The sequence below is a fragment of the Balaenoptera physalus genome (genome assembly GCF_965194825.1).
Source record: "Balaenoptera physalus genome assembly, chromosome: 14".
NCBI classification, from domain to species: domain Eukaryota; kingdom Metazoa; phylum Chordata; class Mammalia; order Artiodactyla; family Balaenopteridae; genus Balaenoptera; species Balaenoptera physalus.
The window spans coordinates 37,174,936-37,202,548 of NC_138893.1; the positions used below are offsets into that span (position 1 = coordinate 37,174,936).

General features: G+C 44.2%; 2 protein-coding genes across 4 annotated transcripts in view; one reads left to right on the plus strand and one right to left on the minus strand.

Moving 5' to 3' along the window:
- The window catches only part of CCDC172 (coiled-coil domain containing 172), a 335,882-nt gene extending 315,382 nt beyond the window's left edge, over nt 1-20,500 (minus strand). The window contains exon 1 of the mRNA XM_082423434.1: nt 20,482-20,500. The gene's annotated coding sequence lies outside the window, so the exon portion shown is untranslated. The remainder of the gene's footprint in view (nt 1-20,481) is intronic.
- GFRA1 (GDNF family receptor alpha 1) overlaps nt 1-24,849 on the plus strand; it is a 222,125-nt gene extending 197,276 nt beyond the window's left edge. For all 3 annotated transcript variants that reach the window (XM_082423430.1, XM_082423429.1, XM_082423431.1), the window contains 2 exons: nt 21,769-21,822; nt 22,767-24,849. In XM_082423430.1, coding sequence (XP_082279556.1) covers nt 21,769-21,822; nt 22,767-22,922 — 210 coding nt within the window. In that variant the 3' untranslated portion in view covers nt 22,923-24,849. The remainder of the gene's footprint in view (nt 1-21,768; nt 21,823-22,766) is intronic.
- The last annotated feature ends 2,764 nt before the right edge of the window (nt 24,850-27,613 follow it).

The window sequence follows — 27,613 nt, forward strand, 5'->3', positions numbered from 1 at the left end:
GCTCTTTCTTTGAAGTAGGAATGGACAGAGAGTAAGAAGTAAAAAAATAGTAAAGGAGGTCATGCAGTATTTGTCTTTCTGTGTCTGGCTTATTTCACTTTGTATAATGTCCTCCAGGTTCGTGATCTTATTTATATGTGGATTCTAAAAAAGTTGAACTTTTTAAAGCAGAGACTAAAATGGTGGTTACCAGTGGCTGGGGGTGGGGAAATGGGGAGATGTTGGTTATAGGGTACAAACTTTCAGACATGCAAGTTGAAGAAGATCTGGATACGTATAGCACGGTGACTATAGTTAGCAGTACCATATTATATACTTGAAATTCGCCAAGAGAGTACATCTTAGTTATTCTTACCCCACCCCCCAAAATGGTAACTATGTGAGGTGATGAATATGTTAATTAGCTTGATTGCGGTAAACCTTTCACAGTGTATACATATATCAAAACATCAAGTTGTATGCCTTAAGTAAGTACAATTTTTATTTGTCAATTATACCTCAGTAGATCTGGGGGCGGGGAAGAATAGTAAAAGAGGAAGGGAGAAGCTGGATTTGAGAGACCCATATGTCCCAGTGCTTCCTGAAGGCGGTGCTTCGAATGATGGGAAAAACAGAAAGCTTGTAGGCTGGGATGCTTCATGCTGAAATCCCAGCAGACAGGGTATAGGGGAAAGACTGAAAGTTTGCCACTAAAACTTTTTGCAGCTTGATTATCTCTTTAGAATGACCTATATTAAGAATGGTTGAAAGAATCATTGGAAGCCAGAGGATTGGGGGTGAGTGGGTGAGTGATGAGAGGGGACTTAGCCTATGAGCACGTGGTCCCTGGCGTTGATTTAGGACTCTTGCTTCAACGTAGGGCTCCCAGGAGACTTATTCTTCCCATCTGTCCTTCCTTCGCCTGCCTGGCTATCTTCAGATAAATTACCATTTGCCAGGGGGTCCTAGAAATATCTTAGAGTGGCGTTTGTCCCAGCCGTATGTGTGTCATTACTCAGAATAGAACTGACTTTAACCAGCTTGGGATCCATTGGTAACAGATTTGGAGCAAGTCAACTATCTTTGGCAGCTCTAAAGTTCACTACCCTCGAGAAGCACCCTCTTGTAATATTTTTAAATATACAATAATATGAGAAAACTCTGAGGGACTTGGGTTTCCGTCTTAACATTTGAGATAGATTTCCCCTTGGAAGGGAAGAAATAAGAATAAACATTTTCAAAAATCGACTTCAGAGTGTAATTATCAACAAACCAAACACAATTCTGTTTGGGGAAAATGAGTGGCCTTGCGTGTGGTGTATATAGGACTCATCTGCAGTTCCTGTGAAAGGCTCAGCTTTAAAAAAAGGAAAGTTGGTTGATTAGTATAAAATGTCATAGAAAAGTCCAAGAGCTAACCCCCTGAGATGATAAAATACCAGGTTTTGGGTAACCAGCCAAGCTCCCATGTCAGGATTAATTGGCAGGCATATTAGTAACAAGCATGACACAGGCTGTGCTATTGCTGGCATATCCCTTTGACTTGCACAAAGTGGTCACATGACAAAGAAACATTAAAAATCCTACCAATTATTTCATCTTCTGTGCACTTGAGTGGTCTGGTAGCTGGAAAAAGCTCAGAATATTTAAATCAAATGGACTGTACTTGTCACTTATTTAAAGTAAATTTGGGAAGTGTAGGTGTTGGAAAAATCTCTATTTTGCATTATTATACATCACTTAACTCTGGTGGCTTAAAGTGAAGACCTCTTAAAGCGGACTTTATAGGCCCTTGATTTCCATGGTCAAATAAGGTTGTAGAAATGTGGGGAATACAGCCTTGGGACTAAGGCTGAGGACCCCTGAGAAATTTTCACTCTCTGTCCTTTTCCCCAGGAAGAGATGCGACGTGTGACTGAGAGGAGAAAGTCTGCTGGATGGGGGCGCACACTCAGAGCAGGGCTGGCAGAAGGGCGTAGGTAGCTGTGAGCACGTGCTGGGGGCTCCAGGGAACAGGGCTAGCCACATCCAAAGTCAGTTTTTTTGTGAACCAAATAAAACGTATTTATGAGTGAGACATGGAGGTACAGCAATTGTGGATCTCAAGTTTAAGTCTCCTCCCCCCCCCCATCTTAATGGGACTTTTAAGCAGCGTTCTATATAAAAAGGAATTCGCAAAGCAGCTTTCTCGGTCATAAAAGAGATGTGAGCAGGGTCCAAATGAATAGCTTTTGCAAGAACGCTTACTGCTAAAGTCAGCAATGCAAAGGCTCCCTGTCCCTTTACCCCCCTTAACAATCATGTCATCTACTTTGGCAGTCAGACTATGCTAACCCTAAGAGGAACGGTGCTGGCCATCTGTGGGCCATGGGGGCAAAGGCCTTGAGGTGGGCATCTTTCCTGGAGCAGAGAACCTGGGTTCAGTGGATTTCAGTCTAGGTCTGCACCTCCCTGGCCTCCCAGGAAAGCCTCAGTACAACCCCTCTCTTGGCCAAGCACAGTCTGAAGCTTATAGAAATGCACTGGGCACTTGTATGTTGTAGCACAACGTTTACAGATTGGTAGTAGGGGCAGGGGGCAGATGCACTTTGGCTCTTTAACACCTGCTTATAACCTGTTTAACTCCTACATATGAAGAATATTTGAATATTGGATTAGAACACTGAATATTAGAATACTGCAAAAATCTCTATCTGAAACAAGACCTTCTTCCATCCTGGAGGAACAGCATGTGTTACCCCTCCCTGCCCCGGTACCTCATCAGACCTAAACAGGAGTCCTTCTGTACTGGATAGGGCCAGACCAGACTGGAAATGATTTTGAAGCTCTTCCTAGGGCCAAACCCCACAAGTCTCAATGTGGCAAGAAGGTGATTATCCAAACCTGCTCAATACCCAGGACTCCACTGGCTGTGACCAAGTGAAAATTTTAAGTGTTGAGTTTTAAAAGGAAAGCTGCCAATGGGTGTTTTGTAAATCATTTGTGCCAGCAGGCTGACCCCATTTGTCAGCTAATCCTGGAAATACAGGAGGTAAATTTAAATCTTCTAGCATGAAGCACTTAATCAATATTCTAAATGTTTTTCTTGCAATTTATGCTAGCAGAGCAATGGGGAGCTTTGGTGTCCTGTTAATCTTCTGGAGAAGAGTACTTGAGAGCAAGGCCAGGGTGGTGGGATTTTGCACAGGCTGACTGGTGGGAAGGTGGGAAGCTGGAAGGAGATGGGGAGAGGCGCTTATTTCCACACCAGGCCCCTAGTGCGGGGCTATTCATCCCCTGTACTCACGCCACCCTTGCCAGTGGTTAAAGCCACCCTCCGGTACCTCCATTTCACCCTGTGGCTGACAGCCTAGGAGTTGCTTTGCTGGGGTCGGAGCATGAACTTTGGAGTTGGTTGAACTTGAGTGAGGTTCCCAGCTCACTTCCTATTGCTCTGTGACCTGGGTCATGTTTCTTACCGTCTCTGAATGTCTCCTTTAAGCTATCACCCACCTCTGGGGTTTGTTGTGAGGATTAAAGAACTAGTGCCAGTATGCAGAGGGCCTAGCATGACAGGCCAACCCTCTGCACTTGGGAGTGGACACCACTGTTATCGTGGTTGGTGACACATGTTAGAGCTTTAACTGTGGACCCTAGGGCGATATAGGAAGGTTGTTCCCAGGGATTGGGGTGGGGGTAGGGGCACATGGATGGAAAAAGATGGAGCTCTTTAGGTTTTGCTTCCTTAATTTGTAAGAAGGCTTTGAACTGAGTGATATCCTGCTGGTTCTATGATGCGGTCATTGTAGAAAGTCCCAAGGAAGGAGGGGAAGGGGTAGGATATTCTATGGACACCAGGCCAAGAAGAAAAGGAAACCACAACACAATAAAGAAAGGATCAGGTCTTGAACTGGGCTTAGAACTGTTTCAGATTCCATGTCTCCCTGCCCAGGAGTCTCTCAAGAGATCCTCCTAACAATCAGATTCTTGGTGCTGTGAACTTGGAGCTGTGACAGTAGTCAGGTCTTGGTCCAGCCTGGGTGTCAGAGTATGACCACCTGCCAGAGGCCATTGCCATATCTCTTTAACTAGTGCTGACAGTGGGAAGAGGTGACACAATTGTAAACAGGAAACACTCTTATTTGCAGAAAAGATGGTATTTGAGAGCTAGCCCTGCCTCTTAGCCGCAAAGACCAGGAATTTGCAGGCTTTCCCATATTGCATTCCACCAGTGCTATTGTTTGCTTAATATTCATCTTTAAACTCAGTATCGAAATATACTGTTAATAACATTTGTGAAACGTGAATCAATGCAATAGCTCTCTCTATATTAAAAAGTCATTATATAAATATTAAAATGAAAGCAATAAAAATGTTTTTATGCCACCTAAATAAAGTCATATACACCACTGGTTCCCAAACCCCACTTTGGGAAACATTACAAACGATCTAATCGTATGACAGATCCTAGAGCTATTTTCTTCGGTAACTTGCATCACCTCTGCTTTTTGTGGTTTTGTATTAATAAAGCAAATATGCAAATAGTACTTTCCATGGGTCAAGTACTACTCTAAGCACATTATATAAATACATATATATATGTATGTGTGCATATATACGTATATATATAAACTAATTTTGACAGTAACTTCATGAGGTCAGTTCTATTATTATTCCCATTTCTCCGACAATAGACCTGAGACACAGAGAGGCTTGATCAGAAGAGAAATAGAACAGCAGCATGTTTCTCCTCTATGCATTTTAACTGGCTACACTGTAATACCTAAATCAGAGCATTTTACCTTTTTGTTTCTGGATAACATTATTCATTCAATAGAGATTAAATCAGTCCCTAAATTCTTGTCGAACATCTGGCAGATTGAGGTGCCAGACCGGTTCATAAACGAGCATAAAGGAAGCTAACGATACCTATTCTAACACCAACTGGTATCCTGCAGTACAACTCACTTCTGACGCTGGCCCCCTGAGCTAGCACAGATACCGCAGGTTAAGGGCACGGTCCCCAACAAGACTGCCCACTTCAGATGCCAGCCATACTTCCGGAGTCCCCAGGCTCTTCTGACGAACTGGCTACAAATTTAGGTGTTCCCATGATGCCCTCAGGTTCAATTCACTAGAATGACTCAGAACTCAGGAAAGCACTATACTTACAAGTACAGTTTTATTTTAAAGGATACAAATCAGGATAAGCCAAATGAAGAGACACTTAAGCTGAAGCCTGGGAGGAGAGCTTCCGTGCCCTCTGCCTGTGAAATTCCTGTGGAGTTCAGGCATGCCACCCTCCCAGCACATCAGTGTGTTCATCAACCAGGATGAACCAGGCCACTGGGCCTCAGTGACCAGTTTTTATTGGGGTTCTTCATATAGGCATGGTTGATTGATCCATTGGGCATGTGACTGAACACAATATTTGATTCCTCTTTGCTCCCTGGAGGTCAGGAGATCAGGCTGACCTCATGTGGCTCAAAGCCCCAACCCCTTGACCCACGGTTGGTCTAAACAGAACCATAACCATAATCAAAACACTCCTATCCTTCATGAACTTCCAAGGATTTAGAACTTATCTCTTAGGAACCGGGAATAAAAGTTAGCGGAATTTTAATTTTAATTCTAAGGACACACTGTGAAACTTCTCACAAGGAAGCTGGAGTTGAAATTTTGAGCATGGGCTCACTTCACCACTTACCAGCCACGAAACCTCGGGCAAATTACTTATCCTCTCTGCCTCAGTCTTATCGCCTGTGAAATGAGGATGGCAGCCAGAGTGCCTCCTCGGGTGTTATGAGGATTAAATGTGATCCTACTTGTCATGCGTTCTCAGGGCAGTGCTCCGCCCTAAGGAAGTTTCTATTAGCTGTAAGCTTCAAAGGGCTTTTAGCACTTGGTTATCACTGGCCCCCTTTGTCCCACCTTTAGTAACAGAGAAGTTCTCCAAGGGGCCGGGCTAAACTATGCATTGCTTGTGGGTCCTGTTTTCCAATGGCTTTTTTCGATATTGGTGGCCTATGGGGCTTTGCACCTGTAGAGTAAATGAGAACATGTGAGGCCTTGTCACAGTGACGGTTTTGAAATATAGTTTAGTGTCAGATGCCTCTCCAGGGGAAGCCACCTGCTTCCCTGGCATCTTTGCTGAAGATGGGCTACACACCTCACTACCAATCGTGGAAACTTCAATAAAGGTTGTTTAGTGACTTCTTGGCTATGAACTGAACGGTTCTCCAGGTCAGGCTTACTCAATCTCAGCCCTGTTGACCTTTGGCCTGGTAATTCTTTGTTGTGGGGCTGCCCTGTGCCTTGTAGGATGTTGAGCAGCACCCCGGCCTCTGCCCTCTAGATGCCAGGAGCCCCTTTCCCCGATTGTGATAACCAGAAATGTCCCGCCACACAGCAAACGTCCCCTGCAGGACAAAATCGCCCCTGGTTGAGGACCACTGCCTGGGAAATGAGGGCTGCCTCAAAAACCCCCTTTTCTTTCTGCTAACATGGAAAATGGAGGCATGTAAGAGTCTTTTCAGGTTTCCTTCTCCTTGTGTGGTGAGGAGCTTCAGGATATTGAAGAGCAGGCGGGTGCATTGGACCAGATCTTTCCTAATTCGTGCCGGCAAGAACAATGAAGCGGGGCTCTGGTGACCACGAGATGCCCAATTTGGGACACTTAAATTAATGTCCCTGAGGCAACACTCCCCTCAGAGTGACACCCGGGGTAGACTCATACGTGGTGTTAACCGAGACTCTTGACCTGGTTCTCATCATCCAGGGGCCCGCAGGAGTCCACGGCCTTCGGGGCCTCCCACCCTCACCCTATCTGAGTGATGTCTTCCTCCATCCAGCATCCCAGATGAGTATCCTGCAGGTGACATGTCAAAGGAGACTTTTGCTGGACAACCACAGTAGATGGAAGTGCTTATACCAAACCACAGCTGGGTTTCTCATGCATGGACTTTGAGGATGGGGGAGTTTTAGGAGGGGCTGAGATTGACTGCTGACCAGACAGGTCACTGTCTGGTTCTAAATGATTGTGGCTTCTAGATGCCATTTCCTGGGCCTTTTGTTTAAGAAAACGGTCTTGGTGCAGCATGTTTTTTATGGCATTTGGTTTATGGTTTTTGTGAGGTTGCCATCATTTCTGTGTAATACACAGCGTTTTCTAGCACCCACTGTTGTTTTCGTTTCATAAAAATAATTCCAAATCTTGGCTATACCTAGCATTTCCTTCGCATAATGCTCTCCTGCTTAGAGCGAGTTTAAGTCCTAGGAGAAATGAGCTGTGGGAGGGTCTTACCTTAGCAGAAGTGGGAAGCCACAGGGCACACCACCCAGGCTGCTTCTGGGCTCCCCTGGCAGCCTCCTGACGGAGCTCAGGACCAGACTGCCGAGTGGCCCTGGGGCCCTGTGTGATGGGCCCGGCTACTCACAGCGTGGAGAGACTGACAGTGGCCTCCTGGGATTTAATCTTCCTGGCTTTAGGTGCCAGCAGGTGAGCTCAGAGGGAAGCTACATCCCAGAATCCACCCATGTTAGCGCTGGGAGGAAATAGGCTGTTGTAAAAACACTTTTTGAAATAACTGCTTATAGAGCGTTTTCAAAGCCCTTCATCCAGGAGAGTGCTTGAATTCAGAGCTCAGAATTGCGTATTACTCTGTTAAGGCTGCCATACAATCCAGGATGCCAAAAGGCATTTTCAGCTGTGTATTCAAACCCTATTGGAAACGGAAACTTGCAGGGTATAACTGGTACCAAAAAACAGGAATTTCATCTCGGAGGCCAGGCTTCCTAGTAGGTACATGTACATATCACCCTATATCACAGAGTGCAGTGTCATACATTGTATTCGTTTGCTGGGGCTGCCATAACAAAGTACCGTAGACTGGGTGGCTAAAACAACAGAAATGTATTTCTCACAGTTTTGGAGGCTGGAAGTCCAAGGTCAAGGTGTCAACAGGTTTGGCTTCTCCTGAGGCCTCTCTCCTTGGCTTGCAGACGGCTGCCTTCTTGCTGTGTCCTCACATGGCCTTTCTTCTGTGTGTGTGCACCCTGGTGTCTGTGTGTCCAAATTTCCTCTCTGTATAAGGACACCAGTCAGATTGGCTGAGGGCCTGCCCTAATGACCTCATTATAACTTAATCACCTCTTTAAAGACCCTGTCTCCATCCATAGTCAGTCACATCCTGAGGTACTAAAGGTTAGGACTTCAACATATGAATTTTTGAGGGACACCATACAGCCCGTAACATACATGTAAGTGGCAGGTACTCAGCAACTAATCATCTGACATTTAAAAAGTCTCACCTATGGGGTGACTTTAAGGGGAGAAGATTGCTATTACCACAAGCATTTCCTCAATCCCCACGGCCCTGCTAAGTGTCACCTGTACAGCCTTTGATTATGAGAGGCTCTGACTATTGGCTGGTTCTGTGGTCGAAGGAATGTGGGGAAAGGCACCTCCCTCAGGGGACCAGCTATCTCACCCAGCCTGCAAATATCAGGTGTTGTCTGCCTTGCTGAATCAGATGCTATCAGATTTCGGGCTTCTGCAAACTTAATTCAAGTAACGGTTTCTTTGTGAGTGGCATATTTGCATTGTAGCAAACTTTGGTTCAACATATTGTTAGAATACACAATACTGTAATTTAAGATATTTTATCAGCAGCAAAGGGTTTTATAATTCATTTAAAAAGTTGTAATGGGTTTGAGCATCTTCATTATAGTTTAATAATATAGCATTTTATACCTGGCTGTAAAATTTTAGATTACGGTTTTATCAATTGTACAATTCTATTTTATAGTTTAATAATTGTTCAAATGAAGGAGAGTGTAAGGTTCCTAAAAACCAATTTAATGACTTAGAAAAATAGCCTTTATGAAAATCTATTGTATACCTTTAATGAACCCAAATGTCACCTTTTCAACAAAGGCAGATCGCGGCATCTATTTTTCTCAACCACAAAGCCCTGCAAATTAAGCACGTAGAGTGCAGTATCTCTGAGTTATAATTTTTCTTTTTCCCTCTTTTATCCCTCATCTCCTAGAGCTGGAATAAGCCTATTGCCCCCACCGGGCGAACTGCAGCCAGACCAGAAGAGCTTCAGTAGGAACAGGGGAGTGAATTGGTTTTCTTTTAAGAAGGTTCTTTATTTTACAAATGGCCCCTTGAGCTCACCACTTCAACCCCGACTCTTAACTCTAATCAGGTCTCTTATCTATGCCTCCAAATAACCCCTACTTCACCATTCTGTGAAGTAAGTGGCAAAATGGGGAGGCCTACATTATCATATAATTGTACACTATCATTACGCTTAATAAAAGTGTTGGCATATAGCATCAGGGAGAAGGCACTGTGTCATATTGTCGCTGGAATTGTAATTCACGTTATTATAGTTCTGGGATTTTCCGGGGTGTATTTTCAGACCACTAAAGTCAATAAATAGGAGGCCCTGAGCCAGGTACACAAACACGGTAACCATGGAACATATGGGGCATACCTTGGGGATGCGGTCCCAGGATCCTTGGGTGCAGTGAGATTCTTGAGCCAACCAGCTCTGGCTCAGAGCCCTGTTTCTGTTACAGAGAAATGGCAACAGTCAGAGGAAGTCCCACGTGGCTGGGCTCCTTCCTCTTTAAGGTGCAGTCCAGGGACTTGGGGCCCACAGTCCGTTTCTACTTTGTGTTATATGCAGCTGTGTCTGTGATGTGGATGGCGGGGAGGCTGGCTCTGAGCTGCCCACCTGAGAAGAAAGCACGGGAGAGGTCACCGGCAGTGGCTGCAACCCCTCTCCTGCATCACCCCGAAATGACACGAGCTTCCCTCCTTTTCTGTCTCCCACTCAGTGTTCTAGTTGCCTCACCCTTCTTAGTCAGCTCCAGAGAATTTCTAGTTGAAGTTTGGTGTTGCTTGAGAACAACATAAGGCTGTCCATCCCAACAGCATTTGGGTAGCTTTTGCCAGGTCACGGTCGTCTCAGCAGTGAGGCCACAGCTGGAGGGTATTCTTGCTGCCCAGGGACAGGCATTTGCTCCAGGCGTCAGCTGTTGTCTGCACCTATTCCCGGCCCCAGCACACGGCACCCGCTACGTTATATCAGGGTGAGGGTAGCACTTAGTGATTCCGAGTTCCTTTGGAGAGTCAAGGCAGTGCCATCATTTGTTTTACTCCAAAACCAAGCTCACTTTCAGGTAATATAACTCAAGCCTTGCTGTTCCGATGCTTGACAAGGGATCATGCAGACAGTAGGCAAACAGTGGCATGGTTGTTTCTCAAAGTTGCTTTTTCAAGAAAAAGGCTGTTGTGCTTAAGAGTAGAAAATACTGAAGGACCAGACTTCTCGCTACAATAAAATCAAGCCTTCCTGTGGACTACAATGGAGAGTAGTTTCATCTCCTTAATCCTTGGGTTTGTTGTCTGTAATGTGGGACTAATGGGCACAACCACCTGGGAGGGTTGTGATAATTAAACAAATTAAAATTCTTCACCATAGGAACTGAGCCTCAGCACAGTAACTTTTTATCATTATTTTATCCTCCTGGTTCGTCTCTGCTGACCATGAGACAGAAGGAGCCTGAGTACTGAGGGACAATTTGGTGACTTTTATCCCAAAATTCATCTGGAAAATGAACTTGGGCGTTGTATAGGGTGTGGACCCTGTGGTTGAAACAATTTTTATGATCACCCTTTTATGATGTCTTCTCCTAAACTTTTTTTTTTTTTCCTGCTACTTTTCTCAAAAAGTGAGAATAACCACTTAAGGATGGGGACGGGAAGACTAGGCCCCCTCAGTGCATTTCGGGAAAAGCCATTAGGCCACCCGCCCCTGTGGTCCAGAGGGTAGTGAGGCTGGCCCATCAGAGGGATAGTAATTCAGCAGTTGGACAATTGCTTAACCCAATTGGTGCATAATAAACATGCTTAATAAAAAGGAATAGGACGCCTGTACCATCTTGGCTATAAATATGCTCTCTTGTTCTGGGCAACCTACGAGAATACCTCTGAGCGCACTTAGATCACATACTATAAATAAATCCAATTTCTTGTATCCCCTACTGACCTTTTATCCTTAGGACATCTAACCAACTGTGCTTCCCTGAATAATAGACTCTGCCGTGCACTTGAGCCATGCAGCACACTTGTGGGAGGAAAATGGCTCTGGTTCTCTTGGGGGTGAGGTTCAATGCAGGGCTCCCCTCCCCTGTGCTCCTCAGATTTGAGGCCCAAGAGGAGTCACATCATGGACAAGGCTAGAGAGGAAGCGTAGGATGGTGGGCACTGAGAAGACATTGCGGGAGTTTTCCCCAGGGTGGCTGTCCCCTGCCACCCCGAGGGCTGCAGGGACCTCAGATATGACGTGCGAGGTGCTCATCTGTGGAGGCTCTCGGGGGAGTGAAAATCACCAGCCCTGGCTTGACCTCTGACTCCTTGGGTTGATTCTAGGTTGCCTCGGCTGGCTCTGTCCATGCTGGCTGTGTGACCCCGGACTTATTACCCTTATTATTCTAAGGGTTGATCTAAGGATTATGAGAGATAATGGTACCGTATCTGGCAGAGTCAGTATGCGTGGGCTTGAGAGTCGAAGAGACTGAAGTCAAAGAGATTCAAATCTCAGCGCAGCCACTCTGGGCTGTGGAAACTTGGGCAGGTCCCGACCTCTCTGAAACCCCTGCTTCCTGATCTGTACAAAAGGGGAGTACCCCCTCAGAAAGTCATGTGAGTCCTTGGGGAGTATTCAGTAAAATGCGGATGGGATCATTACCAGTGGAGGCTATTCTTAAGAGTAATCAACACAGTCATTATCACTATTAGTCTATTTGGTCTTCCTCTATTTTCTTTTTTTAAAATTATTTATTTATTTATTTATTTTTGTCTGTGTTGGGTCTTCGTTTCTGTGTGAGGGCTCTCTCTAGTTGCGGCAAGCGGGGGCCACTCTTCATCGCGGTGCACGGGCCTCTCACTATCGCGGCCTCTCTTGCTGCGGAGCACAGGCTCCAGACGCGCAGGCTCAGTAGTTGTGGCTCACGGGCCCAGTTGCTCCGCGGCATGTGGGATCTTCCCAGACCAGGGCTCGAACCCGTGTCCCCTGCATTGGCAGGCAGACTCTCAACCACTGCGCCACCAGGGAAGCCCCTCCTCTATTTTCTTGAATATTTTCCTCTGTCTACTAAAAGTACATTTTTTTTAAAGTTTTTAAATTTTTTGCTTTCACCTTGTTTCTTGCAGCACCACAAGTGCTCCATCTTCCCACCCAGAGAGTGAACAAAAGCCCTGGGTCCGTGCTGTCTCCAGACCTGGCGTTTTATATCAAACCTTAGTTACCACCATAAGTCACAGAGCCATTACAGGGCCGCTCTCAGCTGCACATAAATGCACAAGAGAATGAGAGGCCTAATAAATATTATCTGATGGTGATGAGGGCGCGTGTCTGATGAGATAGGCTTCGTGCACTTCTCATCAGGGACCACGATGAATCTTTGCTGCTGCTCTCTGCACACTTGCGTTTCCAAATGCACGTTTTGAGAAAACAAATGTTTCCTTTTGGGGCCATCCCCCTAGTTACCATTACACCATGATCACTGAATGTTTGCTCTACAAAACCCCTCCCCCACCCCAAACTAAAACATCTTTCACATAGTGCTTGGCATAATCTTATTGTTAATTGGGCATAATTTTCTAAAATGCAGCTCATAATTGCTTCTTGTCTGAATAGTTTACTAATCAAGCAAGTTAACCATGAGCGAAAACACACAGTTCTCTAATGTAGTTGGCAACCTGTGTTCACCCCAACTTGGGGAAAAGCAAAATAGATGTCAGATGACCCTGTGGAGTTAGGGGAAGAAGAAAGGCCAGCCCAAGCGCCGTGTTAAGCTCCCTGCTGCAGACAGTGTCTGCACACAGCGCTACTTGCCGTCCTGCCATTAGTGTTAAATTACAAACGCAGGGCTGCAGACATCCTTTTATGGTGTGCAGGAGACTGACAGGCAAGCCCGAGGGACTGCTTAGCTAATGGAGGACTGTTGATATATCTTACAGGACTGTGTCTCTTTCATTGCATTCATTTTTAAATCCGAGGAAAGAAGATCATGAGCCAGTTGTATTCAGTATCACATTCACAAGCCAAATTAGCTTAATCTTTTGTATTTTTCACACCCCTGCCTGAATCCAAGAACATCCAGTATAGGGACCACAGAGAGGCTAAGAGATCATCAACAGCAACTTGGATTTTAAAAGGACTTCCACCCCGAGTATCACGTTTTTGTTTTTGTTTTTGTTTTATCAGAAGCCTTTCTTTGGGGAACTTCTTTTTTTTTTTTTTTAACTTTTTGGGTTATTTATTTATTTATTTATTTATCTATGGCTGTGTTGGGTCTTCGTTTCTGTGCGAGGGCTTTCTCTAGTTGCGGCAAGTGGAGGCCACTCCTCATCGCGGTGCGCGGGCCTCTCACTATTGCGGCCTCTCTTGTTGCGGAGTACAGGCTCCAGACGCGCAGGCTCAGTAATTGTGGCTCACGGGCCTAGTTGCTCCGCAGCATGTGGGATCTTCCCAGACCAGGGCTCGAACCCGTGTCCCCTGCATTGGCAGGCGGATTCTCAACCACTGCGCCACCAGGGAAGCCCGAGTATCACGTTTGATTCGCACAACTCTGTGAGGTAGGCAGTAGTAGGGCGGGGGTTATTATAATTATAGGTGATGGTTGAAAAGCTAGGACCAGGACCTTCCTAACCTGTGGTCTTTTTAGCATACCTTATCAGTCTGGTTCCAAGAGCAAGTTCTAAATCATAGTAGAAGCTCTCTTAATGGACCCTCATTTCACCAGCTCACCACAGAAGCCAGCCTCTCTGCCATTCCCATGTAAACATCCAATGCCCAAGGCAAGCTGAATGCCCCAAGCTAGTGGGCTCTCTCCCTCTGCTCACCTGGGCCCCTTGCTCTCTCCAGTGGAGGCGCAGGTTTAAAAGATTCAGGAGCATTTGTTCTCAAACCTTTGGGTGCTGTTGTGTTTGGTATTTTGCTTACATAATTTAATTAAATATTACATGAATGATTGAAATAGGAGCACAAAAGAAAGAAAGTTGTTTCAATGAAAACTAGGTTGAATACATTAGAAAAGTTCAAATTCCTTTAAAAAAATACCTTTGATTAGGTGTGGCCCAGACAACTCTAAAAGACTGAGAAAAATTGTAAAAATGTAGAAAGATTCTGCACTGAGATTCCTCAGTGGGTGTCAGACAAATGCCATTCCTGTTTTAATGAAACAAAAACTGGAAACTGTAGATTGTAAATGATAGGTGTAGCTTGCGCAGAACATAAGCCAGGGAATTCCAATCGGCAAACTCTTTCTTTAAAAAACCTTTTTAAGAAAGTGGCCTTGATCATGTATCCAAAAATCAGTCAGTGAATGACATTCAAATTATAAATTAAAATGTTTGATGCAATACATACAGTGGAATATTATTCACCTTGAAAAGGAGAAAATCCTGTAATATGCAACAACATGAATGAATCTGGAGGACATTATGTTTAGTGAAATAATCCAGTCACAAGGACAAACACTGCATGATTCCATTCATATGAGGTGTTTAAAACAGTCAAACTCATGGAAGCAAAGAATAGAATTTTGGTTTCCAGGGGCTGGGGGAGGGGGACACGAGGAGTTGCTGTTCAACAGGTATGTAGGTTCAGTTATGCAAGGTGAGTAAGTTCTAGATCTGCTGTACAACATTGTGCCTGTAGATAATAGTGCTGTGTTGTACACTTAAAAATTTAAGCGGGTAGGCCTCATGTTAAGTGTTCTTACCACAATAATTAGAAAAAAAGCTTCTAAATTAAAAAATGGGATACAAATGTGTAATTTTTAAGTGATTTAATGATTTTGCTCTTTAACGTCATTTCTCAATTGACCAGTGACCTAAGGGCCCAGCCCCCAGTGCTGTCAGGTAAAAAAGTTTCTACTCTAGGCTTGGCCCTAAGCTCAACCTAAATTACACTGTTAAACTTGGAACAACTCACAGGTGCCAGGAATCCAAGACCTTCTAGATTCTAGAACAGCAATCCATATCACCTTTAAGGCTACGACCACCACACACACACACACACACACACACACACACACACACACACACAAAATCTGGCCTCACTTCATGGAGGCCTTGTCTAAACAACCCATCTGGGATCTGAGCCTGTGCTTCCTTGGGCTAAGGAAGCATGACTTCAGGCCTCCAGTCCTCTCCCCACCCCTTTTTATGACCAGGCTCGACCTGCCCAGAGCCTGCCAGACTAACTAAACTTGGTACCCAGTGGGCCTTCCTAAACCTGTGCAGGGTGTAACATCTTTACAAGGTCTTCTTAGAGCTTAATGTAATGAAAGCCTTTTGGCTGAGGTTCAGGTAATATGTAGACACAGTGTCTTGGAGGGAGAAGGTAGATGAGACATGGTAGGAAAGCTGCCCAAGAATGATCACCACCCACATCTCACTCTGTCCCTCCTCATGGCCCCTCAGCCCCTCCCCAGCCTGTGCCAGAGCCCGTGGGGCTGGCAGAAATCGGCTTTGAGGAAACAGAGCCGAACACAGGCTCTGAGAGACAAACACCCACGCCCAGGGGCTCAGAGTAGACCTTATTTATGTGTCCACTTGTTTTAAGCACTGACTTGACTACACATTATTCAGACCAGTGGTTGTTACCAAGTTCATAGAAAAGCAAAACTCACCGGGAAGGTGAGTTTCAAAATAGACAGTGGCAAGGATTTTAGAAAGACTGGCCAATTGCTTGTGACCAGACCGGAAATAAAACCTCCCCTGGCTCTCCCAAATCCAACAGGCAAAATCCAAAAAGCTGAAAAGAGTATAAGACTACAGCGCACTGAGCACATGACTATTTCTTAGCTAGGATTCACTAAGCAGGCAACTTCTTTTTTTTGTCTTTTTTGTGTGCGTAGAAATTAATTTGGGCAAATATGTGTCTAGTGCACAATAGAATTGTTATATAGTAAGTTCTACCCGTAGAAGTCTATAATCTGGTGAATCCATTTTATTAAAATGCAAAGTGAAAAATGAGAAAGTAATAACGGATTACTCTGCTCAGTTATCCTTCAAATTAGGTACACAGCCTTCTTATGTTTTGCCTTACGAGAAAATGTAAGATGCGTAGATTTAAATTGAGAAATGGCTTTGAGTTCTGAACTGTTTTGGAAAGAACTCATGCAATGGTTTTCCCTAGCAAAGGTCCAATTTATGCTGCAGAAGAGGCTCATATGCTGATAAACTGATATTGACAAGTGTGATAGATGCAGCTCGGTACTCTTAGTACTGGAGAGCAAAGTTGATTGCGTTTTACAGTCTGTGTATTTCTGTTTATTGCTTGTATTCTGTCATTAAGCAAACAGGTTCTTAATATAGCAAATCTCTCTAATCAGTAAAGCAAAGGAGAAGAGAAGCAGAAGCATCGTTAATTATGACCATTTGGCTGCGGCCTGGACAATCTGTTGCTGTTGGATTGAGCAACTACCTCTGGTTTTATTTTCTGGAGGTAGAGCAGAAACTGGCTTTTCTTATACATGGAGGAGAGTAGAGAAATGTTGCATGCCCTGCTGGCTGACAGCTGCCTAAAAACCCAAGATTAAACACTGGCTTCTCTACAGAAATGGAGTCCCGGGGCAGCAAAGGCCAGACTGCAAGTGGGTATGCTATTAAGTCTCCAATTCCATAAACAGAGCAAGTGTGCAGCTCCAAAGCCTGATCTGACCCGAGGCTCGGGGAGAACCCACCGCGGGCAGAACGCGTTGTGTACACGGTGCCCGATGAGTTGGCTTGACTGAGAGCTATGAACTGTACGTGTGCCTGGGCATTCTGTACCGGAGAGCAGTCGGCACCAGGCAGGCTTTCCAAATGCTAATCACAGGGGTAAAAAGCAAGGGAGTAACAGAGGTTAACGGCATCTAATGCATTTATTAACCCTTTAGTGCCAGGGACTGGGGAAGTCTGGCCACAATTACAGTGCCATGGAAATTCTATTATGCGACATGCCTGGACTTGGGGATTACTGCCAGTGACAGTTTTATAAGACTGCTGCAGGGACAAGGCTTATGAAGAGCCTAAAGAACAAGTTCCCTAGTTTTCCAGAATGACAACAAAGCTACTGGTTTGTGGATGGTTTCTCCAGTATCCTCTTCACCTTCTCAAGATGAAAACCTTGTGGTACTGTGTTTTGGTGGTGTTGTTTTCCCCAGCTCGGAGTCAGGCAGCTTCTCCCATAACCGCATAACTATGGGTTAGCTGTTATGAAACCCACTTTCATAAAAGGGATTAAATAATTCGTTTTTCAACATGCTGTAACAACGGTTAAAATTTACTTTTAGAAAAATTGAAATCCATTCTCTTCTCTTCTTCTTTATCCCTCTCTCCTTTTAAAGAGATACCATATTTTAAAGCCACAAACTGTAAGGTTTGGTGCCTAGATAGGTCTGGGCTGGCCAGGCTCTATGTTGGGCCCCTGCCTATCCTCTTAATGAGCAGGGCTGTAGAGCTTGCAGACAGGACTTGTTCCATTATTACACCCCTGGTTTTACCCGTTTAGGGCTCGGCAATGGTGCTCTTCCAGTTTCTAACTTGCCTTATACCTTGCAAGGTCTCAGAAGTTTTTGTTTTCTTTTTGTTTTTTTAATTTTCCTGGGACAGTCCCAATTTTCATCAACGGAGGCAATGTTTAAAATACATAAATACTCTTTGCAATAGTTGAAGGTGAGGGATGCCCTATAATTTTATCTTCTTGCGTTTATCAGACCTGACTAGCAAGACAGCGATAGCTTGATGTTTTAAAAAACGTTCAGGATAAAAGCCTTTAAAATGTGGAAACAGCAGGTTGCCCAGGCTTCTACAAGGGGCTTTAAGAGCCAGATTTTCCTAAGTGGACTTTGGATCTGCATAGGTAGATAGATTTCTGACCCTCGGTGGTCACCCGAGGGGTTCAGACTGAATACAGGACTTATAAGCATGCCACCAGCTAGACATACGTAGGTCTGAATCCCCAGGCTCTGCCCCTCCATCTGCAGCTTACGAACCCTTAGAGTCACTGGACACCCAGTTGATGCCACTCAGTCCAAGCAGCAGACCCACTGGCCCTCATTTTGTAATATATACCCCAGGTTTGGTGTGGGATTTTAAAAGATCTCATGTCTGTGTGCAACCCTTCGATTCTTTTACCCAGGTGCTGCCTGCCCTTCCAACAACCAATAACATCTGTTCTTTGCCTTCTAATCACACTCACAGATGTTAGTGTGGTTCATGCAAAGTTCTGGCGGAACTGGGGGGCTGCTCTTCTTTGCCTCTGCAGTTCTGGGGGGTTTCCCGGCCCCCCAGGCCTCTCAATGGGAAGCAGTGTTAGTATGCTATGCAAGCAGAGGCTTTTGAGGCCAGTGTGCGTGGACCGCTAAGCCTCTGGAGTGCTAGGTGCTTCTGCTGGGTTAGGAAAAGGTCTGACAGGAGAGAAGACATTTTCTCAGAGCCTTTGCAGAGTCCTGGTGGTGTATGGCTACGTTCACTCAGCAGTTCATCCAGTTCTGCCCACCAGACTGGTTCTCAAGGCCAGATGAGCTTGGAGCTGCTGCCTCCACCTTAAGTAAAGCCAGTGGGGACACAGGGAGACAAAGCCAGAGGTTGATTATTTGCTTTAGATAGAGGCCAACAAGATGCCTGCTTTGGGGGAAGAAGAGCCCGGAGCCTTCACAGACTTGGAGCTGGTCTCAATGTATTTTCTTGTGTCATTCAAACAGTCATCCCAGCCATTCTCAGATGGGAGGCAAGAGCATGTCTACCTGGTGGTATGACTCTAATCCTGTACAAAGTTGAACTCTCAGTGACCACTGAGGACCAGAATCTACCTATGTTGATGTAGAGTCCACTTAAGAAAATTGGTTAAGATAGAGACCTTTTCTAGTCCGTTGGTGGAAGCCCCCTTTACAATCATGTAATAGATGGGCATTTTACTAGTACGTTAACAGGTTCCTGAAGTGACTAAGTGTAGCTAGTGAGCCTCTCAGATGGTATAGATGATGAGTGACACACTGCATGCTGGTGCTAATCATATAGAACAAAGTAGGAGGAGGCCTACCAGCCCTTGGATCTCTTAGAGGGCACTGCAGTCTAGGACACTGAGGTGGAGCTTAGCTGTGACCACAGCACGGAAACAACTTGGAGAAATAATGTGTCCCAGACTAGAAGTCAGGCTGCCTTCTCTGCACGTTTTAGTGAACTTCTTAGTTATGCAAAGACCCTTAATGAGGGTTGTCTTTTGTAGACTGCCGCCTAGAAAAGACAGAATGTGATGTTTTAGGGCCATTTTGGTGCCTGGCACAATTCCAACCTTGAACAGAAATAAAACGTGCAAAGTTCTACATATTATTCTCTACAGGTTACAATGCAATGGACCAGATTTGCTATTAATATAGATTAAAAGTAGGCTTTTGAGTAAGGCTCAATTCCTCTTCTGATTTGCCCTCTGATCTTCTTATACATAACATTTAGTGACCTTTGAACAGCCCAGGGATGCTTCACAGTGTCTTTTTCTTGACGCCTGTTTAAAGGTTTCTATTTCATATTCACAGCTGGCATATGCAAATAGAGGTAAAGGTTATGACACCGGCCACGTAGCATTATGGTCAATAAATTACTCCTTGGGAGAACATGCTATCATTTCAGGCTAGCACGTCTTCAACAAGTTGCAAACGTTGTCCTGCAGTAGGCAGCCTGCCAGGGCATTCCCACAGAGCTGGTTGCCCAGATACTCCTAGATTCAGGTGTTTTGCTTATCCAGGGCCATCCTGTCGACAAATGAGTTCTCGGTCTTTCAATACCAAAGGGCTCCTAGTTTCAGGGGGAGGGAGTTATGGGAGGGATTCTTTGTGTGGATTTTGGGGGCAGGTGGAACGTGAAAAGTCAAGCATGCCAGGGTTGCCTGGGAGAAACACTGTAAAGCAGGAAAGAGCACAGTTCCATTCAGGAGTTTCAGAGACTTATCTAAATCTCGACTCTAAAGTAGTTCACTGTGTGCTCTTGGATAAGTCACTTAACTTCTCTGAACTCTAATTTGTTTTCCTTTACAAAACAAGAGAGTTGTACTGGGTTAGCAGTTTTTATTGTAATTGAGCAATGGAACCTTCCCTCCACCTCAGTTCTCAGGTAGAAACCCAGTGGAAACTTGCTTCATTTGTGAGGAAATAGGGAGCTTAAAGCCCTCACAGCTCAGGAACTTGTAACTGCCCTAAAGCAGTTTTCAATAAAATATGTATTTATTTGTATTGCATAGGTAATGTACATGTATTTTTTTTTAAACATCTTTATTGGAGTATAATTGCTTTACAGTGGTGTGTTAGTTTCTGCTTTATAACAAAGTGAATCAGTTATACATATACATATGTCCCTGTATCTCTTCCCTCTTGTGTCTCCCTCCCTCCCACCCTCCCTATCCCACCCCTCTAGGTGAACAGTATGGAGGTTCCTTAAAAAACTAAAAATAGAACTACCATACGACCCAGCAATCCCACTACTGGGCATATATCCTGAGAAAACCATAATTCAAAAAGAGTCATGCACCAAAATGTTCATTGCAGCTCTATTTACAATAGCCAGGACACGGAAGCAACCTAAGTGTCCCTCAACAGATGAATGGATAAAGAAGATATGGCACATATATACAGTGGAGTATTACTCAGCCATAAAAAGAAACGAAATTGAGTTATTTGTAGTTAGGTGGATGGACCTAGAGTCTGTCCTACAGAGTGAAGTAAGTCAGAAAGAGAAAAACAAATACAGTATGCTAACACATATATATGGATTCTAAAAAAAAAGGTCATGAAGAACCTAGGGGCAAGACGGGAATAAAGGCACAGACCTACTAGAGAATGGACTTGAGGATACGGGGAGGGGGAAGGGTAAGCTGGAACAAAGTGAGAGAGTGGCATGGACATATATACACTACCAAACGTAAAATAGATAGCTAGTGGGAAGCAGCCCCATAGCACAGGGAGATCAGCTCAGTGCTTTGTGACCACCTAAAGCAGTTTTAAGATGGATGGATCTGGGGTCCGTAATGCCCTTCACGATTCCTGAAGGGGACCTGTCTGAAAGAGTCCTTGCCCTGTGCCTTAGCCTCCAAGCACTGAGTGGTTTTCCCACTAGAGGGCAGCCACATGAGCCCAGGACCACATCCTTTTTTGTCATATCACCGCATGCCCAGCACTGGAAAATAGCTTGGTTAAGTGTTTGTGGACTGAAACAAGTAATAAACAAATGAACAAACACACAAGCTTCAGGAAGACCTATCTTTATGTTACTAATAAATGTGGATTTTTATTGCACCATTTTTACCTAGAAGGCAGTTCCTAAACATTAACTTTCAGAACTATAAGTGAGTTCAAGATGTAAATGACTTCAAAATTTTTTCTCTTGTAACCTGTGCAGTGACTTTGAAATGAGGTGGGTACAAACTGAGATGTACTATGTCAAACACACCAAATCTGGAAGACTTAGGATGAAAATAAAAGAATGTAAAGTATCTCATTAATCATCTTTTATATTGATTACATGTTGAAATGGTAATATATTGAGTTAAAGAAAATGTTATTAAAATTTTCTTCACCTGTTATGTCTTACGTGGTTAGGAGAAAAATTTAAATTGTATATGGGCTCACAGCTGTGGCTCACATATTTCTGTAAATGGCACAGCCCTAGACAGTTGATCATCAGTAATTACTCTTCCATAGTATGTATGAGTGATTTTGTGTGTGTGCGTTTTTGTCTCTTTCCAGGCACAGAAGCTGAAATCCAATATGTCGGGCAGTCCACACCTCTGTCTTTCTGATGTAAGTTGTTTCTTTCTGAGTCTCCCTACATTTATAGGAACAGAGCCTTTGGGACCCTGGAACAGGAAATGATGTGAAGGGCTCAAAGACAACAAGGTTTCAGGTCCAGAAAAAAATCTAAGTTACCCTCAGTGTCCCTCTGCCCTTTGAGCCAGGTGCAGTCTTCAGATCCTAGTGCCCAAAGTGAGAACCAAGTGTGGACCCCAGGATCCTCATCTCAGAACTGGACCAGCACAAATACCATTGCCCCAGTACCATGATAATCTCTGGTCACAGTCACATAAAAATCTGGCACAGAGAAGATACATAACAACTCTTGCTCCTTACCAGATGTCCTTTGACCTCCACAGCAACCCAGAAGTAGCCAAGGCGGGCCACATTACACTCCCCAATCTACAAGTGAGAGAGTGGATGGTTCTGTCACAATCATAGCTCATTGTGGCGGGATGTGGCATTATGGGATTGAGCAGGTGCTAGGGATGGGGATGAGGGAGTCAATCCTGGGGAAGGACAGCTGTGCTGACTGGGAATTTGGGAGCCTCGGTTTTGGTCGGGACTCTCTGACAAGCAGGGCGAGACCCTTCATCTATGAAGTCCATGGTTGAACCAGCCAATGGAGGGAAAGGCTACTGCCTTCTCTGCCAGTCTCCAATGCGATTTGTGACCCACCTCTACATGAACCCATACTTGCTTGGGCAAGGTTCCCAAGATGATTCTTCCTGCCCTCCTTCACGATGGAGAGAGACAGCAAGCATCCTTCCTCAGTCATTGGTACCCAGAAGGAGAATGGTTCCATGTTGCACAGTTGCTGGGGGACCTTGGGAGTGGGGGTAAAATCTCAGGTCAGCTCTGGTGAGCAGTGAGAGAGAAAGAGTGCGGTTAAAATATGCCTTGATAGAACGAACACGTGCAGTGGGTGATAATGAAAACATTCTTTCTTACAGCGTGATTACGAAAAGGATGGTCTTGCTGGGGCTTCCAGCCACATAACCACAAAATCAATGGCTGCTCCTCCAAGCTGCAGTCTGAGCCCACTGCTGGTCCTGGTGGTAACTGCCCTGTCCACCCTATTATCTTTATCTTTGGCTGACACATCGTAGCTGCATTTAAAAAACAATATGGACATGTAAAAAGACAAAAACCAAGTTATCTGTTTCCTGTCCTCTTGTATATCTGAAATTCCAGTTTTAGGAGCTCAGTTGAGACACTGCTAAAACAGTTTCATCCAACTGGAACTTTTTTCTTTCTTTTTTTTTTCTAAGAAAGCTTCTTGTGATCCTTAGGGCTTATATGGGATCCCCGATACAGTGCTACATTCCAAACTCAGAAGGCTTTGGGGCATGCTGTATTGTAAAGGGACAGTTTGTTGATTTGACTGTAAGGCAAACTGGGGCCATGTTTTTCAAGAGGACGATGAGGATGGTGATTTTAACAATTTAACTCTGGCCTTCACTAGCTAGAGAAGGAGTTAGTATTTCTAAAGAATCTTCCATATCTCACGTAATAGGTTTTATTTCTGATGACATGACTGCAGCGGTACATGGATGCCAAGTTTTTTTTTGTCACAAAGTGAAGATCCTCATCAAGACAATCTTGATGGACTTTGTGCAGACAAGCTTGTACCAATGTTCACTTTTCTATACGTACTAGTATTTTCCGCACTGCGTTTATGTACTCTAAACAGTTCTGCACTCTCCTACAAAAACAAAAAATACCTGTCACATTCCACTGTAGTGTCTGTCTTCTAGTCAAAATAGAGAGTGAGAGTGGGCATGAGACTTCACAGAACCTTGATCATTGAGACATTTTCCTAAGCCTTACCTGAGTGAGAAGCCCTTAAACTAACAAGAGTCAAATATAGCTGAAGCGTCATTCCAATACTCTTTACACGTATGAGGTTATATGTAGAAAAAAAATTTTACTACTAAATGATTTCAACTACTGGCTTTCTATGTTTTGAAAGTAATGACATTGTCTTCGTTTTTTTTACTGGTGGTTTAATACAAAATACACGGAGCTTGTTTTCCTCTCATAAGTAGTGTTAGCTCCGAAGTTCATGAAGACAGCTCTTCAAAAGCAGACTCTGAGGAGCCTCGTGCTTTAGCAGAAAGCTCTGCATCACGTTATTGTGGACAGGCAGAAGGAAACAGAGCAGCCAAGCATTGTCTTTTATCATTTCTTGAAACGCAAGCGTGCATACCTGTGAGGAAACCAGCAGCCACTCGTAAATGTTCTACAGTGTCCAATGGCACCCTTGCCAGTTGACACAGACCAGTACCTTGGTGTTCCTGTTACTTGACAAAGGCAGCCTTGACTGGGACGGGGGTTGGGACGTGCTGCCCTTTCTTCTGAAGCAGATCCATGCCAGGGTACACAGTTCTTTTCCTAACGATTGTCTTGACTCCCAACTGTCATGGCTTGGCTGCTGTGTAGAGCAGTTTGGTCTGAAGGTCATGGGGGGTCTGCTTGCACCGTGTTCTGTGTCCTCCGTGACAGACTGTGACTGACTCTGCAAAAAAGACAAAAGGTTTGTGGATCCAGAGGGTCACCATTAGGTCTGTGGAGCTGAGTTGATTGGCACAGAGACACAGAACAAAACAGGACTCTGGATATAGGCATTTGGCTTGTTAACTGCACGTCCTCTTCTATCGTTCTTTTCCTTAAACGAATAGACTCAAAAGTGCACTTTTGAAGTCTGGTTGAAATGGTGAGATTCGATATCTACAAGGATCGAGTGCTAGTAGCCATGTTTCTTTGAAACTGAATAGAGGCGAGGAGATTCCACCCAATAGAGTATTGGAAGCGTTTGCTTTCCTCCCATATCAGTAGAGGGGTGGAGGGGGCAGACCCACAGTGCACATTTCATCCTGATTCCCTTTGCCCACGGATGTTTGCCTTGTAAGAATTAATCAAATTACTAGGGTGGGAAATCTATTAAACCCAAGAAGAAGGCATAGCCTTTTAGCTCTATTGGTGTTTGAAGTACATTTATATCCAAATGTTAATAAACATAAATGTATATACTAAGTACCGAGTTTTTTCACTTCAAAATGTTTTCAAGGGGAACTCATCAAACAAATTCAATTAGTGAAAGGTTTCGTAAAGACTCTTCCTTTGAATAAACACATTTAAACATGTCAAAATACTTGGAATTCCAGTCACCTGTGAAAGCATATCTCTTACAGAGCATATTTTGTTTTAAGTAAGGTATCTCTGTGTATCTACATTGGACTAATTGCACAGAGGTCTGATCCTATGTAATCTATTGTAGAAAGCTATTGATTACTTCTGTAATAAACAGCAGCTCTAATTAGCTTCAGATGACCAAAGAGGAAATAGGAGTTATCAGAGCTAACAAGAGTGGCCTTCAGTGAAGAACACATGGATGTGCAGCACATAAATTAAATTTTGAAAAGCCTCATCTTTCACCAACACAGATCTCATTTTTCTTCAGAGATAGAAGCATATGAGAGTTACCAAATCGTCAATTTGAAAATAAATTACTGCTTAAGTAAACAGCAGGAAGGATGTTCCATGACAACTTGTTAGAGAGAGTCTTATAAAATCATACCAAGCAAGTGTTTCTGCCGTTCGGGGTGATCTCAGTTTAACACGGTGCCCCAGAAACACCATCATTTGCCCCAGTACTGGAGCAGGCAAAACCTTTTACCTATCCAGCTTCCTCGGGCAGTGCTAAAAGCAAAAAATGATTCACTACTTCCTGTCCTGCAGGCCCTGCATGGAAGGTGCCACCAAAATACAAGGGCTGTCTGCTGAGGTTTGGGCCTGTTGGAGAAGGCATCTCATTGTAGTTGATTTTGACAAACAAAAACAGTAACTTACATCCATGGAGACCACGGCTCCCAAATCAAGTCTAGCTATGCCCTACTCATTTCAGAGAAAAAAAGGCAAGACTGCCAAACCGATTAGAAGCACATTCAGTCCCCTTGATGTTGAATATCTTTGACCGAGAGGTGTTTGAGTATCTTTTTAAATAGAGCACATGAAGGAAGAAGGGCACAGTAAAGAGAGGGAATTCAGAATGCCAGCTGAATATATTTTTCCATATCTGGTTTTTTTCAAGCCTCTAGTTAAAAAAAAAGTGTAAGTTGAGAATGACATAGGTTATTTTTCATTAAGTATAGCAAACTGTATCCAAAGTGTGAAAGGAGTGTGGTTGCCATTAAAAAAAATTTCTTTTAAACGATTCTTTATCCTGTAGTAAAAAATGTTTTAGAAGCTACTTCTTCAAGAAAAACAACTATAGGACAGGGCTCCTCCAGAGCTGCTGTGGCCTTTGATCTAGTCTATATTAGGATTGTTTCTATCTTGCACATGCTCCGAGGATGGGTCGTCTCCAGCTGCATCCCCATTTCCCACCTGCCTCTTTGTACTCTGAATCAGACACTCCCAAACACTCCTTCTGCTGAGCTAGGAAAGTGGGAGAGGAAGCATTTCTGAATCAGTGTTAAGTGCTTGGGAAAAGACATGTAAGAGCAGTGAGAGTTTATATAATTAGCAAATTCTGTTCTTAGAATCCAGCAAAAATGTATTTCTGTTGTTCTTATTTACAAAACAGCAGCCTCAGAGGAGCTGTCTTTTGGAAAATAAGTTTTCATTCATGTAGTCAGGCACGCACGACTTATTTGAGTCAATAAACTGGGGGCCAGAAAATGACCTGCTTAAATGAATGCACATTTTCTCATTCTCTTTCAAGCTGTTCTTGAGCTCTTGGATTCATACCCCCGCAATCTTTGTTGTTTCTGCTCTTTGATAAAACAAATGAGACCATGTCAGACCCATCGTTTCAAGAGAGACCAAAAAGCAATGACAACACACAAGAGTCAATTACCCATGGCCTGAACATGATGTGGGCCAAAGTGCCTGTCTGCACTGAGTTTGGGGAGTTTGAAGAGATGAAGCAAAATCAAGGTACCACAAGAGACCATGTGCCATTGGTGAATGGAGCATGCAGTCTGATCCAAACAGAAAACTTGTCCCAACAAAACATTCAGAGTTCCTTGAATTAGACACCAGTGCCTTTGTAGGAAGCACGCCACAGCTAATATCTGGAGGGCAGAGGAAGGAATTTCTTTTTAGAAATTCTAAAACAGCAAAACAGCTGGGAATTTGGTTAGATATCCTTACAAGCTATGTTTTTCTCTCATCCCTAAGATAAGCATCTCGTGTGTAGATCTGATACCTCTTGACTTTGACACAGCCTTTATTCTCAAGTGACCATTTATTTGAACTCTATTGTCTAGAATTCTTCAAGACGACTGTACCTCTGAAATATATTCTCATTGCAGAGGCCTTAAATCTGTGGGTTTTGCCACTGCCTCCATCCTGGGATGTATTCAGTGGGACATTTCATTTCCCAAGGGTCGTTATCTTAAGACATTGGCGGATTCCCTTCTGTCACATATCGATTATTGATAACCCCAGTCCCCACCCTTGTTTCTTATTGCCCAAGTAGTTAACAGAATCCCTTCCCATCAATTCTTCATCGTAATCATTCTAAATTTAGTCCTACCCAAATTAATTCTTGTTCTGTCAGATAACCATCCTACACGTAACCCTGGCTTTTTGAAGACGGAGAAGTCTCTCTGAGGAGCCAGGCGATCTGAAGATGATGCTAATCCCGGAGTAGAAAGTTCATCCATCCAGCCCTCCCCTGAGCTCCCCCTTCTTAGCTCTGGGATTGTCTTGTCTCCTGCATCCTCGCCAAGCATCCCTTTGTAGTTCCCAGAGCTCTCTGAGGAGCTTCTCCTCCCTCCCGGAGACAGCCTGG